Source organism: Cydia pomonella, chromosome 1 (assembly GCF_033807575.1).
Source record: "Cydia pomonella isolate Wapato2018A chromosome 1, ilCydPomo1, whole genome shotgun sequence".
In the NCBI taxonomy this organism is placed as follows: Eukaryota; Metazoa; Arthropoda; class Insecta; order Lepidoptera; family Tortricidae; genus Cydia; species Cydia pomonella.
The window spans coordinates 6,535,227-6,557,029 of record NC_084703.1 but is presented as its reverse complement, the minus strand read 5'-3'; the positions used below and the strand labels follow the sequence as shown (position 1 = coordinate 6,557,029).

The 21,803-nt window shown below is 37.5% G+C and overlaps 1 protein-coding gene across 1 annotated transcript in view; it reads right to left on the bottom strand.

Moving 5' to 3' along the window:
- Positions 1–2,528: 2,528 nt before the first annotated feature.
- LOC133522978 (zinc finger protein SNAI2-like) overlaps positions 2,529–21,803 on the bottom strand; it is a 72,589-nt gene continuing 53,314 nt past the window's right edge. The window contains exons 2-3 of the mRNA XM_061858512.1: positions 21,306–21,440; positions 2,529–5,769 (exon numbers count right to left, since the gene is read on the bottom strand). Coding sequence (XP_061714496.1) covers positions 4,901–5,769; positions 21,306–21,429 — 993 coding nt within the window. The 5' untranslated portion in view covers positions 21,430–21,440 and the 3' untranslated portion in view covers positions 2,529–4,900. The remainder of the gene's footprint in view (positions 5,770–21,305; positions 21,441–21,803) is intronic.

Genomic DNA, 21,803 nt, shown 5'->3' with positions numbered 1-21,803 from the left:
GGCGCCGGGCCACTACCGCACTCTTCTATCAGTCTTATTCTGAAGTTTCTCAAGAAACCGTTTAAAACACAAAAGCAACGCTAAACATAATTATATTCTATGGTGACACTTTTTTTACAAACGAACCACCTCGTACCAAGATTCACTGACAATGTTTTTTTTATTATATTCAGATAAAATCTGATTTATTGAAGCCAAGATCATCTTAAATAAATATTCCGATATCTGAACACGATTCAAGTCGTTAGGGACACTGTACAAAAATTGAGGTCGCTGGCAGACATGTTTAAAGCCCCATGTAAATGTATGTTTGTACCACTTAATTCAGTTAGGTACTTATATTTGACTAGATTGAATACAGCAATTCAGAACCACGAAACGGCTACAGAGGCACTAATTGACCTCAGGTGGGCTTACATGTTATAAACACATTTCTCACTTGTGTCCTTTTTAGGGTAACTGATATGTTATTGCTACTGACTTATTGATAACTTTCTGTATCGTAGAATTTATGATTTACTTTTAATTTTCAATTCAATGCATTAATTTATTGTGTTTATATACTTTATAATCACTTAAAACATTGAATCAAAACACAGTGTGTAGTTGATAATGTTACTGATGTGATATCTACGTGTAGTAAATACAAATAAGTGTTTCAGATTACAACTGAAAGAACGAGTGTAGCAATACAAGGACATAGACGCAATACCTTAAACCGTTTAGTACATGATTAAAATCTCGTTGACACACGTATTCCTGTCCTCATAAATATTGTTTAAATAATTCTGACCATCATCGTCAGTCGAATGCTCTTTCACAGTTGAATAGAGTAAATTGACAAAATTATCAAATTGACTAGACGTATAACCTAAGGTGGGTAGTGCTTAAATACTAAATTTTACAAATGATTCTCTCTACTTATACATAAAACGTTTTAGGATAAGTATGCGATGAAAATTAAAGCCATAAATGAAGTTTTTATATCGCTAGTAAATGTGATTCATAATCTTACATCAGCAAAATTATTCATTGATTAGTTTTTATCATTTTGACATAAACTAAAGCAATGCCACATGAACCTATTTTTATATGTATAAGTAAAGTAGATGAAATACCAAGATTAGACTAAGTCAGGTCTTTACTACCCTAAACTCAAGAGTAAAACTTCTGACCAAACCTTAACAATATTGAGCAAAAACTATTTTCTAATTTAATTTTTATTATTCCAAATACTTTAAATGAAATAAATAATCCAGTAAGAGCTATCATGTTTTCGTTGCTATATCGTACTATTGTGTTATTTTATTGTATTTTCTTTGTAATCGTTATATTTTTATTCAACAGTTGATTTTACTTTTTAGTTCTTTGTTAGAACACTTTTTTATATATATTTTACCTAAGATGTACTTTAAATACGTGGACCTCGTTGTTGGCTACGTATTTTGGTAGGTTATCAATTTATCGCCGCAACAAAATATATTTATTTATGTTAAATTAAATTAGAACAGCTAAATGTGAAATGTTAAAAGCATTATACATGGTCCTGTTTATTCAGTTTGGATTGTATATTTTCAAAGCATATTTACAAAAGATAATTCCTTATTCCTACCTTACATTAGGTTCACGTGCAGTCAGCAGGGTTATTCATTTTTATTTTAAACTTATCCAACGGGAAGATGCAGCCATTTTAATGACGTGGATCTGTTTCATCATGTGTACTTTGGAGATGTCCCACGCAGTAGGTACATGTAAGAGAGTCCTGACCCTCAGTAACGTCAGACTAAGCAATCCAAGTCACTCATATCACATCAACTGAGCAGCATGATTACAGCTTATATGTGAAAAAACTATATACAATGTAACCCGTTTTTATTGCTTTGGGGTGTTCTTATGTGGTGTTTTTGCATCTTCTCCTTAAAGGGATAAAACATGATTAATTTCAGTTTGTAATAAAGCTTAGTTCATATAGAATTGGCACATAATTAGCAATGTTTAAAAAGTAATAATTCCATGGCGGGAAAAAAATTAACAATTACAGTTCAATCATCAACCTTCAAAGTATTAAAGGTGAAAATATTATTTTTCTAATTTATGCATTTTAAAGTTTTCAATCATGAAAATTGAGAATAGGAGATTGATCGTGCACAAATACTTCGAAAATTCTTATTGATCCCGGACAAAGACATCTAAGTCACTTAAGATGCTAAAAGCTAGTATTTGTAGGGTCATAAAACGTTACAAGGAGACTCTATCAGTCGACAGGAAAATACAAACTAATCCGAGGTCTGGGACAAATAACAAGATTTTGGAAAAAAGTCCTTAGGTCACTCAAACAAAATTCAGGACGGTCTAATTACGATTTATCCCAAAAATTCAAAGAAACTTCTAGAAAGATAAATATGATTCACCTCAGAGGTTAGGCTATAAGAGCTATCGAAAAAAAACAGCCAAATCGGTCTGTTAAACAGGTCCGACAAGCTAAAACACTAGCTCGACTATTGTACGAACAGGAGTGACAAAATTCGAAGTTTGCTTGTTGTTGGATGAAAAGACGTATGTAAAACTCGATTTTAATCAACTACTCGGTTCGAAGTTTTATATGGCCAATAATAGAGGTAATTTACCCGAAAAATATAAGTTCGTGAAACTTGACAAGTTCGCAAAAAAACATACGATATGGCAAGGAATTTATAATTGCGTCTGTAAGACGAAACGTTTTATAACATAGTCAACAATGAAGTCGGACCTTTATATTAAAGAGTGCTTAGACAAATGAGTATTGCCATTTATCAGAACCCATAACGGTCCTGTGAAGTGTTGGCCAGATTTAGCCAGCTGCCACTACTCAAAAAAAAGTATGCTAATAATCAGGCCAATTACATACCCCGCGAGATGAATCCTTCGAATTATCCCCAATTTTAATCTATCAGAAACTACTGGGCAATCATGAAAAAAAAAATTAAACATGACTAGTCAAATTGTCCAGGGTATCAATTCATTGCGATCTACAAGAAATCAACACGCCAAAAATGTCGACAAAAGTGTTGTGCAGAAAATGACGGGGGTCCATTATGAAAACAGTTCGTAATTACTTACATAAAACAGTTTTTTTTTTAATTTATACATTTTTGAAAGCTACATTAGTATTAGTATTTAAAATTCACCATTCATAACTTTCTTATTCTATTAACTTTAAAAAATAACAATTTTCTAGTGCGTACCAATTCTATATGAACTATGCTTTATGAACGGTTATGTAATGTGTTCATAATATATTGTTGTCCGTCTTGTATGTATATTGTCATATCGAAAATGGGGATTTAATAATCGTCTCTGCTGACTGTGGGTGCTTACAACACGCGAGTGCCTGCAAATGTGCTAGTATTTAACATATTGTATACTTAAGCCTAACAAATGCCAAAGGAATGACAATGTGAAATATTCAATATTCACGTAAAATTTCAATTTTCTATAAAAATACTTTTCTTTCAAAACCCGCATTTCAAAACTCGTCTTAGTTTACCTGTACATACGTCGATCTGCAATTTGGAAAAACGCATGCATTACGTACCAAGTACCAACAGCATGCACTTGTCTCCTGAAATAAAACTTGAATGCATGAAAGTGTTTTAAACTTAAATGGTACCGAGGTTCGAGGTTTGTGACGTTTCCCTATAGACGATGTGAGAATTGTCTCACCCTACGACTGCATCGTATCCGATCATAAACATTAGACTTCATAACAGCAAAGTCGTCTTATATTTTCTTTGCGATTCTCACGGCATTTTAGACACGACCCGCATCCCTGACGGAGCGCTCGCTTTAACCGCACCAAAATATGAGCGACATTTTACAACACATTTAATAATTTAAGCTGCTTTTATGTCCAATATTTACATTCTGGAATTTACAAAGAGGTAATATTGTGGTGTACATTTTTATTAACCGATACATTTTCATATCGGTTAATTTTAAACGAGAAATCAATGAGAGTACTATAATGGTGAGCGCTTTTCATTTCATGCACATTCAGAGCATTCTGCAAGCCAAATGGAGTTGCAACTGGTGGTTGAAGCGAGCGAGTTCTAATAGCCGTGCGCCGACTACTAAACGCTGGACTTACAGGTACGTGTTTTTATACCTTTAAAATTGGTCGTGTTTATCCCTATATACTCCTAACCTTGCAAAGTTTATTAAGACTGAGTGAGCAGTGTAAGAGCAAGTTGCAAAACAATGTGTTTGAAGTGTGATGTCCACGGTTAAGTCAAAGCGGCGTTCGCTCGCAGCGGCCGCGTCCGCGGTCCCGAACACGCCACCAGCCTTGCTTGAGGTCGCGAGCGTCAGCGGGGAGGTGACGGGCGCGGGCGGGGCGGGTGCAGACGCGGGCGCGGGTGCGGTTGGCGGCAGCGCCCGAGCAACAGTTTGGTCCTCTCGGGCCGCTACTCGCTAAGCTACTCGCTACGCCTCGCACGCTACTCGTGCGTCGCCTATCGCCTATCACTGGCACTCTACGCTCTTTACTTTATTGCTCTCTTAGTACCACAGCTCGACGGTTTCATTAAGTCTCTACGTATCACCGTAACTACTATCTAAGTGTCACACCACCCATGCGACGCTAACTTAACTATACATTAACGTGTAAATATTACACTACTGTAACATATAGGCTCTTGCCATAAATTGACACGATTCCGACTCGGGACTAATAATTGAAAAATATATATATATACTTTTTAAATTTAGAATTATGGAAAGAGCCCTATCGTTATTAGGTACGTTATTATTGCTTATTTTTCTTTCGACGCCGTCGAAACTACGAGCCGCTACTTTAATTTTGAATACAAAGGTGTAAAGAAGTTCATAGAGAAACTTTCGTTGCATAAATCGCGTCTCTCGCTCAGGGACCTTCCCCGCGAGGGAGGCAGGACGTCTCCAGGTGCTTGTTGAGATAGCTCTTGAGCGCGAAATAGCGCCGGCAGCGGCAGCACTGGTACTGCTTGTCGGAGGAGTGCGTCTGCAGGTGCGCCCGCAGGTTGGATCGGTCCGCGAACGCCTTGCCGCAGGACGCGCAGCGATACGGCTTCTCTCCGGTGTGAGAACGTAAGTGCCCGCGGAGTAGCCACGGTCGTGAGAACTGTTTGCCACACACGCTGCACTCGTGTCCCATTCGGTGCGTCAGCACATGCATAGCCAGGGCAGGCATCGACACGTAGGCCTTCCCGCACTCGTTGCATCGCTTCGCCAGCATCGAGTCAAGACTGCGGTGCGTCTGCTTATGTCGCGACAGGTTGGAAGAAGTCGCATATCGCTTACCACATTCATCGCAGTCGTATTTCGCTCGCCCCTTTGGCGGAGGGGTCGGTGGACGATCTTCTTCTGGTTCCGGCGGTGGCGGTGGCGGAGGAGGAGGTGGAGGTGGTGGTTCGCAAGGTGGCGGCTGGTAAGTTATGTAGTTGAGTTGCGGTTCGATGCCAGTGAACTCAAACGGCGCTACGGCTTGAACAGTCGTGTAGACGGGGAGCGGTGGTTCTTCGGCGATGATGTATATGTTAGTGGGTTGTATGGTGTACGTGTATAGTGGAAGGAGCGGTGCGGGGGTGGGCTCGATAACGGTGACCACGGCGGGAGGCAGCGGCGGCGGGAGTGGCGGCAGCGGCGGCACGCTCTGCGCGAGGGAGAGCAGCTCGTGCGCGGCCTCGGTGTCGGCCGCCGTGCGCTCCTGCACCGGCCCGCTGCCCAGCTCCGCATACTCGGCGGTGCGAGGCTCTGCCGACAAACACCTATAGTTAGATCCAGGATCGTGTGTCACTTAAAAATCGCTGTTACAGCCACCCACGGCAGCACTGCTAAGTGTATATAAAAAAACCGGAATAAATAGGAGTTGCTGTTAGCGATAAAGATTTTTAGCATTTGTAGAACTAAATACAATTCAGAAGAACTAGTTATACTTAGTCGTAAATCTCAAGTGATCCCAACGATTCGATCATGAACAAGGAACCGATTTTTGAATTTCGACCACTCGATTTCGTGTATTTTGTTCAATAATATCTCCACTATTAGGCATTTAAATTCCCCTAATGGGATTGAAAATGAGTGGTCAATACCACTCGATTCCCAATTTATATCGCTCGTATTTAAAAAAATACCATTTCGCCGTTTTCCACAGATTTTCGAGTGACGAAATCGAGCGCTCGAAATTCAAAAATCGGTCCCCTGGTCGTTCAGTTTCTTTTCTAGTCATATTAAAGTTTTTAAAAGAAAAGGATACGTTTTTCTATTTTTAAAAATTAAATATATTAAGATCTTAAACAAGATGACATATTTACCCAAAAATAATAATCAACATCGAAATGAGGACCTTGAGAGAATTCCAGAAGTAAAGTAGCATTTAGTACAGATCTTTTCCTGAAATTGGAACTGAATGGAGAGCACAAAAGATTACATTTGAGGCGATCCTGTTCGGGACCCGTAGGTTTAGGTTCATCTCTCAATGTCACTGAGCGTAATCGTGACCAAGACGGCTGTGCATGCCGGGGATGGCGAATATCAGGTTATTGAATTTTAGTTTTTTGTACATTGTAAGGTTCCGTAGTTACCCTTCTGTCACAATAAGCTAAACTGGAGCTATTAGTATAGTAGATTGTAAACCAAGGTATGAAATGGTACCTTTCACCTGAGTTAAACAAATAGGCAAATTTGCATAATCAGTACCTAATTAAAGTAATAGACGTATGGCCATGATTTTTTCCTTTGACCTTACTTGCTATCAGAGACTTTGCATGCATCTAAATATAAATATCCCATAACGAAAAACATTTAGATTGCTTAATGATAGATGAAAAAACACATATTTTAGCAAACTGCAGTAATTATAAAATTATTTTGTTCATTAAATCATGAAAAAGTAAAGTATAGCAATAAGTCCTAAGACATAATGCATTGTACCTGAGTGCAATAAACGAATATTAATAAGAATATAAAATTAGCGCGATTGCCTCTTACTTTTTCATTTTTAAGTCTTTCGTTCTAAAACTACCAATAGTCAACAGCATTACTCATAAAGCCAATGAAACTGTTTTAGAGTAATTAAATATCAAATAAAAACAGAAGGAGTAAAATAAGCAATTTTTATCTTAAATTTTAGTTTATTGACATGAATAATGCCAAATAAAGTTAACAACCCATTTGATGTCGTAATAACGTTTAACTGTGGCGTACATCCACACTACTATGAAGGGGAAACTTTTTGCGATAACTCAAAAACAGCTAAACTGATTATGTCCGCTATACATTTCATTTAGTGTCGTTCTTAAGCTCTACTTCTAGGATTTTTTTTCATATTTTTTGGAACTATGGTTCAAAAATTAGAGGGGAGGGGGACACATTTTTTTTCGAAGCGATTATCTCCAAATATTTTTACTTTATCAAAAAATGTTTGTTGAGACCCCTATTAGATTTGAAATACCTTTCCAACAATACCCCAAACTGTAGACTTGAAGCAAAAAAAAACACCCCCACTTTACGTGTAGGGGAGGTATCCTAAAAAGTATTTTTTATTTTATTGTACGACTTTTTCGGATTTATTGATTTATATATCCATGCCAAATTTCAGCTTTCTAGCACTAACGAGCACGAATCAAAGCCTCGGACAGACAGATAGATAGACGGACATGTCGAAACTATAAGGTTTCCTAGTTCACTACGGAACCCTAAAAAGTAAGCGATGAGTTCGACCTTTTCAAATTGTTAAAACAAACTTGGGCTCTGTTCCAAATACAAAGACCGATTTCCAGGCCATAATTGTTAAAAATAAAAAATATAAATCCGCCTGAAACGTTGAATCTCTATCGTATAACGTTGCTGCCTATCGCACCTGACAGGAGTAAGTGAACTCCCAGGCAAGACAAATCCTATTCGAGACCTGTCAATCCACAATTCGAAAGCTTTCCAAAATATCTTCTATTTTTCGCCGTGCAAGCCTTTATCCTTCTTTTTTACCCGATTACAGGATGGGTTATGATTATGGCAGCCTATGTCTGAAGGTAATTATGAACGTGTATGTATAAAATGCCAATTTTGTAAACAGTGTAATTTGACGATTTGTGATACACTTGTAAGTAACAACACAATCCGAATGCCGTATTGGAACACAAAATATAATGCTAGACGATAAAGCAAATGTATTTGTAAATAAATATAGGTAACGGTGGCTCCCTATCAGTGATGTGCCGCTGATTTCCCCTTCCCGGAAATATTTCCTACAAGTGATCTGCCGACAGGATTATAATTTTACCAGTACCTAACATTCCCTAAGCAGGAACGTTGAATTTCGTTGGACTTATGTTATCGGACGAATCACTCTGTTAAACAGGATAACAATGGATTTTACAATATGGAGCTTTGAATTGTGAAGTAAGTGCTACTAGAAACAGAAGTTTGGGCTATCATTAACAGGACATCACTAATCTCACTTATATACGAAATATATACCTAATTTGATATTTACCAAAAAAAGCGAAAAGAAAAGAAAAAAAGCGTAAAAAAGAGCGTAGGTAGCCGTATTTTCATGGAAAAGCGGCCCACGAAATATATACAGTATATTTTTATTTAGAGACCTCATGACAAATATCATTTCTTGTGAGCTTTTATTTACGAAAAACGCATAAAAAGCTTGCTATTGACAATTACTTATGCGTTATGTCATAATCATAATGATCATGACTGTTCAATTAAGTGGACAGGAGTAATCAAATTTCTTAGCTCGTCGAATAATTTGCAACAAACACATTAAAGGAAAAGGTCACCAACAAAGCGGCAGCTGACGTTTACAGGGCTTCATTATATATCTCCCTTAATGTCGCCGCTGTGTCTGTCAAGCTCCATAGTAATATCGCAACAGTAATGCAGTACTTGACATCCGAGTGTCACCTTTAAGAGGAAAGAATAGGTTTGCGATCCTAACCTAACGTACATACGTAAATTATTGATGAAATTTCCATTTCGGGAGAAAATAGTTTCCACTAAATCTTAACAAATCACTTTGATTTTGATGAAAAAAGAGAAAGTAAAAGTTAGTTAAAAGACTTTCAAGAAAAACTATAGCAAACATGATCGCTTAAGCCGTTTTCGAGTTTATGCAAAGTCACATTTAGCGAGGACTATTAGTATGTTCATCTGGATACCACAAACTACACACTACAATAAAATAAAATAATAGGTAGTAAAATTGACACTGGTACGATTGATAGTTAATTAAGTGTTGAACTTGTTTTTTTTTTATGGAAGAGGAGGCAAACGAGCAGACGGATCACCTGATGGTAAGCGATTACCGCCGCCCATGGACACCTGCAACACCAGAGGGGTTGTAAGTGCGTTGCCGGCCTTTAAGATGGGAGTACGCTCTTTTCTTGAAGGTTTGAAGGTCGTATCGGTCCGGAAATACCGCAGGCGACAGTTCATTCCACAGTTTAGCTGTGGAATGAACACCAACTTGTTTACCATAGTTGTAGTATTGGCTATAGTTGGGCTGTTTTACGGTACTTCATCATATTTTTTACGTCACGGATAATATGATGGTCATTTTTGTTTACGTGACAGTGTGATGAAACGGTGTCACTTTCAATCCCGCTATGTTAAAAAGAGTCGGTTATTTTATCCCGTGGATATATTCATCCATATTAAGCCTGCTGATGTCCAATCTATCTATAGAAAACTAGACTAATGCAGACGATTCGCCAATAATAGTAATAATATACCTTTAACAGGACAAGACACATGTTTTTTCCCCACGTTCTTCGTTCTACCATTAATCGAACCGATCAATAAATACTGAATGATGTAAGTCGGCGACTTGTATTTAGTGCTACTTAGTCCTGGCGCGTGGAGCGGCTGGTTAAAATAAAAATAATAGGCTATTTGACATTTTTTTATAAATGTTATCAATCGATCAGGTTTGTTTTGAAGATCAAATGATTCATATGTCTATATGGGGCCTATTGCGGTAAAGCAGGGGCCTCCAAACATTATTAACCGAGGGCCATATTGCATCTCTAAAACTTTCGCGCGGGCCACCATGGGTTTTTGCACGGGGGGTCTAGTTGCTGCTGCCAGGAACAGTTCCACTGTAAATGAATGCTGAAACCCTGGAGCCTGGGATCCGTTTGGCAACCTTCCGCGGGCCGGATTGGAACGCCTCGCGGGCCGGATTTGGCCCGCGGCCGGGGTTTGGAGACCCCTGCGTTAAAGCTATACAAAAGTCACAAATGATAATCAAAGCCTACGAATCGCACTTTACTGACGAAATGCTCCTTACAAAATGGCAAATATAGCATGTAATGTCACTATTTCTTATAATAGAAGCCGTTTCGATGTATGGAAAACAAGGAAATTGCGATTTAGTAGGTAAAAAATTGTAATATAGTTGCTATATAATATTATTTTATGAAAATGTAAGTAATCGAATGGTACCATTATTTTTCTTCCTTCTTGGGTGTTTTTAAAAAACTTAAATTTTGAAACTTTGCGGTCTTGTACTTTTTTAATTATTCCCACATATTTTTTAAGTTTTCAAATGATAAATTGCTCATTGTCTATCTATTTAACTATATTTAGTTATAAAATTGCACATGTGTCAACAACTCTATTTGTCAATACTGAAGACTTCGTGTAAAAAATTGAGAGGTTTCTCCTCTATGCTTCATGTTTTTTGTGTATTTTTATGTGAAAAGAATTGAATAAGGATACTCGGAAGTGTCACATTTTGACTTAGCGTAACTTTGCTTTTGAGTTGAGATTGCTACTCTAAAATGTACGTGGACTATTCGCTAAAAAAAATGAAATAGACTTGTTTACGTGTGGTAGGTTTCCCATTATCAAAATGAACTTTCATAGGAGCCATCAGGAGTGGACGCTCAAAGCGGAGTGTTCGGTGGGGCGTGCAGCGTGGCGTCGGGCTCACAAGTGATTTGAGCAGCGTGCACTAAGGCCGCTCCTATACGTTTGCATTTGTTTAACATGCACGGCGCACGCCCCGTACATCTGCATGCCTAACTCGAGCGTTCACTCAGACCTTACACTTAAACAAATGCAGACGTATATGTAGGAGCGGCCTTAGCGCACGCTGCGCTGCTCAAATCACTTGTGAGCCCGACGCCACGCTGCACGCCCCGCCGAACGCTCCGCTTCGAGCGTCCACTCAGGCCTGACACTAAGGCGCTTATCTGTCTTTTGTTGTCTGTGGTCTTAAATTAGTAAGGGAGCAAAACCATTTTGGTATCGAAATTTAAGTTGCGCCTACGACACCATAACTCGTGGAAATTAAAAATATTTACGAAATAAACTTTAAGAGTGCTACTCAAATCGTAGTATTGTTCAAGTAAAATATTTGAGGAAACCTCGTGCTCTCTTTAAGCGCTTCATAAAGCGGTGTCTGTGCAATCAGTGACTTTGACATACTCAAGTGAATATGTATAAGCGGTAATCTTTATTAACACTGACTAACAACTGACGACCTATGGCTAGTGATGCGCAGCTTGTAAGTTTCCAAAGTGAAACTTACACTTAAATTTCATGTAAGTTACTGTAAGTTTCAAATGGAAAATTTCGCTTATAATTCTTTTAATTTTTCTTAGTTTTCGAGGTTTTAGCGAACAGACAGATAGACGCGGCGGGGCGACTTTGCTATATAATATATTTAGATAAATAATATGTTAAAGATCTGCCTGCTTTACTGTCTCAAAATTATTCACAATTTTTTTTATTGGAATGAACAGCATGGCAAATATGTATAATAAAATGTCAAGCGGACTCTATAATGCTCAGTAAAGACATTACGAATATTATCGTGTATTAGGATAACGAATAAGAAAAAGTAAAATAAAATTTCATATATGAGAGATTTAAATTAAATAAATATATCTAGTATACACATACGAAGCTAAACAAATAGCAAATATGCTTAAAAATCAAAAAAGGAAAAAGGCGCAGCGTAGCGTGGACTTGAACTTACGTCCATTGTATCATAGCCGGGTGCGATTACCCCATAGCCTCGCGGCTACTGTCATATGTTCTCGAATTTTCCGATCATAATCCGTCCAACTGACGTCAGGAGTAGTGGAAAAGTTGCATGAAATTTAAGTGAAATTTATGCGGTAACATATCTATCAAAAACCTTTCTTGACAATTATGTAATTTTCAAAATTTTAAATATGTCACCGTTAAGGAAATACGTGAAATGTTTCAGAAATTGCCCATCGCTACCTATGGCCTATTTCTCAAACGGTATTAAAGTAATATTATTAGTGTATTGTCATAGAAACCGATTCGATTTGACACTTTGTAGATTAATTATATAAATCATATTAGTCTATGTCACAGTGTCTACTACGTTCTTGGAATATGCCACTATTCCCGCGTCAACTAGTTTCAAGAATCCTAACTAATAAGGCAGCTGACTGCAGACTTGACAAGTTATTTCTCATTTCCCCTGTTTGCCAGACGTTATACTCGTACAGACACGTCTGAAAATATCGGTGCGAAAATGTGCCAAAAATATGTATACACTACCTTAATATATGGGCAATAAAGTCGTGTATACATATTTTTGGCACTTTTTTCGTATCGATTTTTTCAGACGTGACCGTACCTACTTAAAGTTGTAATCAAAACTTTATCGTGTAAATTAACAACAATGCCATAAAATATTTTTAAATTTATTTTATATAAATATAAGTAAAAGTTGAATCATAAAAATAAAAGAAGCTCTATTATGTACATAGATCTAAACACGCGACAGCGAGTCAAACCAAGTTCTAATGAAGAGAACTGGCGACGACGCAGCAACCGTGTGTTATATTAAACGAATTGGACCCTTACGTAACTCAAAATCTACTAAAATTAAACATGAAATTCAGTTCATTTATTAAAACTCTTAAGGCTAACTAGAACACCAAATTCCATGAATGTAGCTCAACCGGTTATTAACTTTGTGCCTATATTTGTCCGTATGCATGTGGTATATAGTTCAACTAAAAATACGAGATTAAAAAACAAATCGGGATTTTTCTCACTGTCTCACTGACTGACCTAATCAAAAACTTAACCCACTTCCAGATGACTTAAATTGAAATTTGGCATCCAGCTGGGCAATTGTGTGTTAAGTCAAGGAACCTAAGATAAACAAACAGCTATTTTTGCGATTGGTAATATTTTCCAAAAAACAGTTTTTTATTTATGTACACACAAAGCGCCTATCGACCTTCCCTACATAAAGTAATGATATCCCATCAAAAACATAAATGTAAAATGAGATACAAGTTCAATATAAAAAAACCGGCCAAGAGCATGTCGGGCCACGCTCAGTGTAGGGTTCCGTAGTTACTCTTCCGTCACAATAAGCTAAACTGGAGCTTAAAGTATAGTAAATTGTTAACCAAGGGATGAAACGGTACCTTTCACCCAAGTTGAACAAATAGGCAAATTTGCATAATCAGTACCTAATTAAAGTCTTTTTACTATGAAGGGAAAACTTTTTGTGATAACTCAAAAACAGCTAAACTGATCATGTCCGCTATAGTTTTCATTTAATGTCTTTCTTAAGCTCTACTTCCACGATTTTTTTTCATATTTTTTGGACCTATGGTTCAAAAGTTAGAGGGGGGGGGACACATTTTATTTTTCTTTCGGAGCGATTATCTCCAAATATATTAACTTTATCAAAAAATATATCTTGAAAACCCCTATTAGTTTTGAAAGACCTTTCCAACGATACCCCACACTCTAGGGTTGAAGCGAAAAAAAAATTCACCCCCACTTTACGTGTAGGGGAGATACCCTAAAAAAAATTAAATTTTTAGATTTTATTGTACGACTTTGTCGGCTTTATTGATTTATATATCCATGCCAAATTTCAGCTTTCTAGCACTAACGACCACGGAGCAAAGCCTCGGACAGACAGACAGACAGACGGACATGGCGAAACTATAAGGGTTCCTAGTTGACTACGGAACCCTAAAAAGATACGTCGTTGTAGACTTCGCTGGCAAAAGAATTGAGATCTATTACAAAAACCTTAATTTTAGAAAAGTAACATAGATAAATATAATGTAGCTTGTACGTAAAAACTAGCCAAGTCAACATCTGAACTTTAATTACATCCCAAGTGAACTAGAACTTGGTACGCATATAAATCTCAATTCTTTTGCCAGTGAAGTCGACAAGGATGCATATTCTTAATATTGAACTTGGCTCTCATTTCACATTTATATTTTTTATGGGATGATTTATACATGGCATGTTGATTACACGTTTAAGAATTGATTGTTCGAAACGTTGTCCAGTTATCATTACCAAGTTTACTTTACAACGCTGCATTGTCGATTTTTCTGCATAAAAAGGATCGCGCAGCTTAACACGTCAACTGCAATTAGCTTTGTCCGGCTGTCAAAGCCCCTAAAAGGGATTAAAAGGAGGCCCCACGTTTCACCTGGAACGAATGGAATGAACGAAACTTTCAATATAAGTGACACATCCATTCCATCCATCCACTTTTCTAGGTATATGACGATATTTCTCGCAGTATACTAATCCACGATTAGAACTTGATTGTTGATTGTTGATCGACTACTTAGTTGATTTGTTTGCGGCTTGATGCTCTGGTGGTGGATGACTCTAACCTATTTTTTTAATAATTTACTCGTGTCTCTAGTACATTGCACACTTTTCTATAAATCTTTATTTTGTGCAACAACATTTTAGGATATATATATTTTAATCAGAACAATAGCGGCGTATTTCAGGTAGGTAACTGCATCCGTTCATTAGCGTTATCATCAAAAAGGTAAACAAAAGACTTTTGTTCGTGTTAACAAGATACGACGCTGGCTGTTCCTGGAGCTTTTAATTTTAAACGCTGATTCTAAGTTTTCATTTAAAAGTCCCACACTTTCAAGTTAAGTCCCACACGTTTTAGTGTGCAGATTCCTTTGAGTGAACACGAGAATATAAATATATGGAAATGTAAAAACGAAAATGCACCACACGCTCTTGATAATATTAGTTTGATTAATTAATTTTTTTAAGGTAAATAGATTTAAAATTGTACTTGTAAGATAATAATAACAGACAAAGCACAATAAATATAAGGACTACGATTTCCGGTCTCGATTTTTTTTTTCATTATTGTTGTTTAAAGTGCGCAGCTAATGAAGAATTAGTCTTGGTACCGAACAACGTCTTGCTCTATAAGCACAATTTTACATTAGCGAATCATTTTTTTTTATGACGTCTACGAAGATGGGCCAGCGTGTAAAGAGGGTAGTGGATGATGATACTGTTATACTGTTATTTATTCTGTGGTAGTGGTGTCGAATGGCTTATGGCGCGACGGGATGGCGAAAGATGGCCACGGTGTCGGTTATTCATTCGCACATCAAAGTAGTGAGCCAGCGATGGTACGTACGCATTCACACGTGGCCCATTTCATAGTGCATGCTCTCAACCATCGCCAAGGCTATCTCGCTGGTACAGCGCTGGGGAATCGTGTAAAGGAGCCATTAAAGACGAAAATTATAAAGACATGCTTAGGTATCCACCTATGTAATTTTGTAAGTAATATACATAGCCACCTAGCCTTTTGGCATTTTCTCGAGTAGAATCAGAACTCTGCATAGCTCCGAATGTCAGACCACATGCATTTCTAATTGTGAACCAGCTGACCAAGTTATTTACAAATTGAGTGTTTGTGATCATTTCCGGCAATAGGCGCCGCGTGCAGATCCTTTAACCCTTTTCCAGCCATAGTACAATTTATCGACCACATATGCGCCAATAGAATTTCAACTTTCGTGTTCCGATTTAAGGTTCAAATTAGATTGCACTTTCGGAAAATGAGACTTGCCTTGAAATGAATCATCAAAGCTGGATTAATTGGAATATATTTGTTTTTTTTTTTTGGGAAATCCTTGTAGATTAGTGCGGCCTGGAAAAGTGTTAAAAACCTGTACACTCCCTCTTTGAAGAATGTGATACTGCAGTTCCTCAAGAAAACTTCAGCAGGGAGTAGATTTTAAAGCTGAAGTGTTTACGGAAAAAAAAATCGTGAAACTTCACGGCGACTGTTTCCATTTGAGAACTGACACTGAGCAAATTTATAGTACATTTCTGGGTCGTTCAGTACCTATGTAATAAGGGCTATATAAACTATTATTACCAGATGACAATAAAATTATGAGCGTGGTAAAACCAGCATGATAGATATTTCATACATATAAGCTGAACATACTTACCCGTTTCGACTCTCTTAATATTATTATGCAGACAAAGCTGCAAATTCTTCTACCTTAGTACAATGATTGTGGCAAAATATGAGTTCACTTTTGAATAGTTGGACTCGCAACAAACGATTTCACTGTTACTCGACCACACCTAAAATCCGCTTGTGCAGTTCACAATAACAATACAAATCCGGGTCCCGGGAAACAATACGTCGCTTTTTGTGGTCCTTCCGACTGTATTGACAAAATTAACACCTGTTTAATAAAGTTTTACAACTTTAGGAGGATCCAAGTCCGATTCCAATTTAACAACTTAAGGTTTTAATCTTATTTTGAAACGACCTTGAAGATCGCTTACCATGATTGGTGCATGCTATCAAGGTGATCGTCAGGGTCGCATTAAAACCAGTTCAAAACCGTAACGTAAGTTAAATATGAATCTTCTTCCGCTCCCCCATACATAATACATAATTTTATGTATGTATATTAACAATAGCTATGGCCATACGTTTGATTTTTATTTATTTATTGATTGTTGTAAAAATTAGAAGCGAAAAGCTGTTTTCACACAAAGAGAATAAGAAATATGTACATGAATTTATTTGACGTAAGTACCTATATCGCTGCCATCAACCAGTCCCCAATATTTTTACATGACTTATACGCGGGAAAAATCACAGAGAGTCTGTTAATACCTAAAACACGCACACTGTCTATCTGTATCGGAGTAAATGTGATAGCATTGTGGTATGGGAATATCATTTTGTTATCATTCGCGTGGATTTCACTCATACTTGTTCGTGCATGTCGGTACATAATGGCGCAAGAGAGACGCACGGGTGAAACAAAACAGAATTACATAATATTGACATTGAAATGTAAATTCGAATTGTACACGTCTCGCAGTGCATCTCATCATCTCACCAATGAGCGCGAGCGTGATGCTCAATGACACGGCTCCTGTCACACAAACTAGCATTTTGCGTCCGCCAATCAGCGTGAGCGTATGTAGGTACTTCTAGGTCGTATCAGTATAAATACCGTAAAAAATGGTTAAAACAGGAGCTGCCCCCGATTCTTCATACGAGATCCGCGTGAGGTAGTCTATGTTGGTTAGAAGAGTCATGTCTTTGTTTTACTGATACGATTCACATCGGATCTCCCTTGAGCCCGCCCTCGTAACGAAATGAATGAAACCAAGTGCATTGATATTGGATATCCCTTCAGTTTTATTAGATCCGCCGCTTTGTGGGCTTCTTGCTACTAGTAAGCGGATATAAATCAATACCGCGTACGATTCTTTAAGGAAACCGTGCGGTCGGTCACTTTTTTAAATTTTGTGACAAACAGTCTGTCCCATGGAAACATGCGGCCTGATTCGAAGAATGTGATACGATAACGATAAGTTCTGGTTTAGATAAGTTCTTACGATAACGATAAGTTCTGGTTTAGATAAGTTCTCTTTTAGATATCGTTTATATGTCGTATAATTGACAGAAGCAGCTCGATTAGAAATATCGTAGATAGATCTTATTGGGATCACAGCGGAATCGAAATAAACGTCAATTTTGACATGTCGTTTAGTTATCGGTCTTTTAAATATCTTTCCAAGATCTTAAACGTGTCTTAATCATTGTTTGAATCAGGCCGATGGTTAGACTTATAGATCCTAATTTTGTATCAATTATCGAGCCACACTCCGGTTGTTAATGGTTCCATTTTTTTTCTTTAATAAACAATTAATATAACGAGAGCCTGTATACAATGAATGCGTATTACTTTTAGACTTCCATTTTACCAATATCAGACGCAATTTTATTAATAGATGTGATTTACTTGAGCACTCATAATTAAAAAAGACTTTATGGATCAGCAATGAATGAGCAAATTTACTCAACACTGTTTTTGCGGCAGCTACATTCAATGATGATTTTCATAATTATTTGTGAAAGAATTAAAAATAATTGGTTGAAAATGAATCTTGTTTTAAATAGGTACAGTTCGTAATATGGCAACCAAAGACCAAATATGTACAAGGCCTATTGTCAAATATTCGAAACGGGAAGCTAATAGAATGGTATTGAGTATCAATTTTTACTATATGGTAGATACCTAATGAAAAAAGGGGAGTTTTTTTGACTATTTCGTTAAGGAAACAAGTACAAAACTTGTCACGGCAGACATCTTCGTATCACTTAGAATCCGTTTTTGCGCTCCGGTCCATATTAGTACGTAACAACAACTATTTTATTTATTTATTTTAAACCTTAACGCACATAAAAAAGAATACAACAGGCGAACTTAATGCCACTATAGGCATTCTCTACCAGTCAACCATAAGGCAAAACAGAAAAGCGTCAAGATGGGAGAAATAAACAAAAAACAACTATTGAGCGAAGTAAAATTTCTACATAAATACTATAATATGTTTATTTATACCTTGTGATGATCATATACACTACATATATATACGAATAAACAAGGATAAATACATACAAATACAATTACACGTGCGTTAAGGCTTCCCTACTGACTAATTATAATATACTACTACGCCTGCTTTAGCCAGTGGTTATTTTTTTTCGCTTACTTATTATCTATTTTAGCGTTAGACTTGATGGTGCCCTCTATAGATCAAATAGAGGTGGTCGCAGCTCGAAAGTTTGAATACTTCCGGTAGTGTTCGGATTCCAGCTATGGAATTAAAAATAACACAAATCGTAGCCGAAAATATATCGTAGACTACAGACAGACCTTTATTTGGTTCCAAAATAGACGTCTTTTGGAAATTAACAATATTCCGGTTTTTTTCTCTTTTTAAGTATGCAAGATACGTGTGTCAAGAGAAATAGGTTAAATGAAACAATATCAAAATTAAACTAAAATGAAATGTCATGGGAGGAGTGAGCGAAAAGTATTATGAATTTAAAGTAAGTATTCATGCTTTACTCTAAGTAGTGATAGTTGTCTACCCTCCGTGGCGTCCGATTTACTTTCCTTACTTATTTGGAGTCCGTATGATTGTACGCCGTGTATTGCCGTGGTTTAAAAAATCTGATCATCCATTTCAAAGTAGCAATCAGCTAGCATAGCTCAAACCCTCCTTTTTTATACACACATAATTCGCATTACGAAGAGTAATTCAATCGAACACACAGCTCGGCGAATGCACAAAAAGGCTAATTGTCATGCGATTGCATGCATACAGGGAGGATTCGCTAATAGAATTACGACGTGTAGCACCAGTTGCTCGGCTACCCCCTCGGACACATATTCAAACAGACTACATAAATGTACCACGTGTGACTTAGTTTGAGTATACCCGTGTTACCGATTGTGAACTTTCTACTGACGTCAAAAATAATGCGTCATACCATACCTACAGTTCTTAATTTGTGTATTTATAGGTAACATTCCAATTTTTCACGCATTTTACCGAAAAGTCTAAGTTTTCATTCATAATACTTAATAAACATTATAAACAGATATCGTTATACATACATTAGATCTCACAATTGCTTGATTTATTTTTGAGCAATGTAGTTGTTGTTTGTACAATACGGGTAATTTATTTTATTTTCATATGTATACAAGTTTAAATCTATTCAGAACAACAAAAAATTATTCGAAGTAATTTCTAAAATATCTTTTTTGTAGTAGGTTATTAAGTAAAAAACCGGCCATACTTAAATATGTATTTTACCTGTTTTTAGTATTTGTTGTTATAGCATCAACAGAAATTCAACATCTGTAAAAATTTCAACTATCTATCACGGTTCACGAGATACAGACAGACCGACAGATGGAGAGTGGAGTCTAAGTAATAGGGTTTTCACCCTTTGGATACGCAACCCTAATAAAAATGGACCCAATCACAAGTATTACTCTCTACCGGTTCTATTTGTGTAAGATAATTAAACAGTATCTGGGCGGAGCGTTTAGGTATTCTGCCATTTTATATATCTGTGATAACTCCATTATGAGACAAATTATTGCCGTCTGGCAAAAGGACGACGACGATTTGCGAGCGCAGTAACTGAGGAAAATAATATTGAAGTCCTGGAATATACGCTGCTGCTAATTTACTTGGAACAGGTTGAAGTTGCTTGTTAAATGTGTTTATTTCTACTTCAATACAAGAGATAGTAAATGCGAATGTACATTTTAAACGAACATTATGTGATTAAAATTTTAAAGCCTGTTAAAGATGATTGTACATAAAGTATAAACGTATTTATAATATATTTAAGCAAGCCTACTTTAGCACTCGCATGGTAGGTTAGCCTGTATTTAACTTGTAATATTTATTTATAAGTATGTCCTTATTGTATTGTGTCGTTGTGCAAAACATTTTTACGGAACGAGTGTCGTTAACGTGAATGGCGGGCTACAACCTACATGACCAGTATGGTTGTCGAATGGCGGCACTACGGTGGTCATTTATTGAACTACGCGTACGGCAATGCTACAAAGATACTCGACCAGTGAATAGTTCTAGGTCGCATTCGAACTTTAAGATACGTCAAACATTTGCTAAAGATACAATATGGGCTCATTTACACGGTGCGAGAACTCGCATGCGAGTTTCATTACATTGCGGTATTTGATCGGTCGCCGAATTAGTTGTAACCTCAATAGTCCGCAATGTAACTAAAATCGCATGCGAGTTCGCGTGCCGTCTAAATCGGCCCTATGGGATATTTTATCGAATATCGTAGTGAAACAACACAAACTTTCAATTTAGTTCACACAGCGTCTGTGCAGGAAGGTGTCTAGCCGTGTGAACGATTTTGATCATCGCCATACAAATTTAGCTGCCACTACAATATTCGATAAAATCCCGTATACGTAAGTAACGCCGTGTAAACCTAGACCATGGATTATTATGTCAGTGTTAAAAGTGACGTTTCTTTAAACAAAAACGTCACTGTTGATACAGTCATATCTGAAATTTTTGACGTATCGTAAAGTTCATATCGGGCCATCTTTGCCTAGCTACACAGAGTACAATGCTACGTTGGGCTACGTTACCAGTGAGCGCGGGGTCCTCGGCCGGGCTGTAGCACGGCGGCGCTACGGTGGCCTCGGTGGGGCTGCACGGGGGAGGTCCGTCATGGCGCTGGTTGCTCTTCTTCACCATGTAACAGCGCGGCATCGCGGCCCACGCTGCAATAAACACATGTTAAGAGGGGGGCGTAAAGCCAGGAAATTAGAAAGGGACAAAAGATTAGGCGCGCCGCGCGAAACTTGCGACGGAAGATTTCGTATTCGCGCGGGTTTTGACGTTTTTCGTCAATATCTCTAAAAGTAATACTTTGTTTCAAATTTAATTTAAGGATGTCTCACGCTGGACTGGGCCGGGACGAGACCGCGCCGGAGCTTTCGGCGCTTCGTTTCTATGGAAAGCACCGCGTGATCACCGATCAGCCGTCATTGAAAATGACGTATTGGACGCTCCGGCCCGGCCCCGGCCCGGTCTAGCGTGAGTCATCCTTATTTATACTGAAAGTAGGAGGGTAATTATGTACA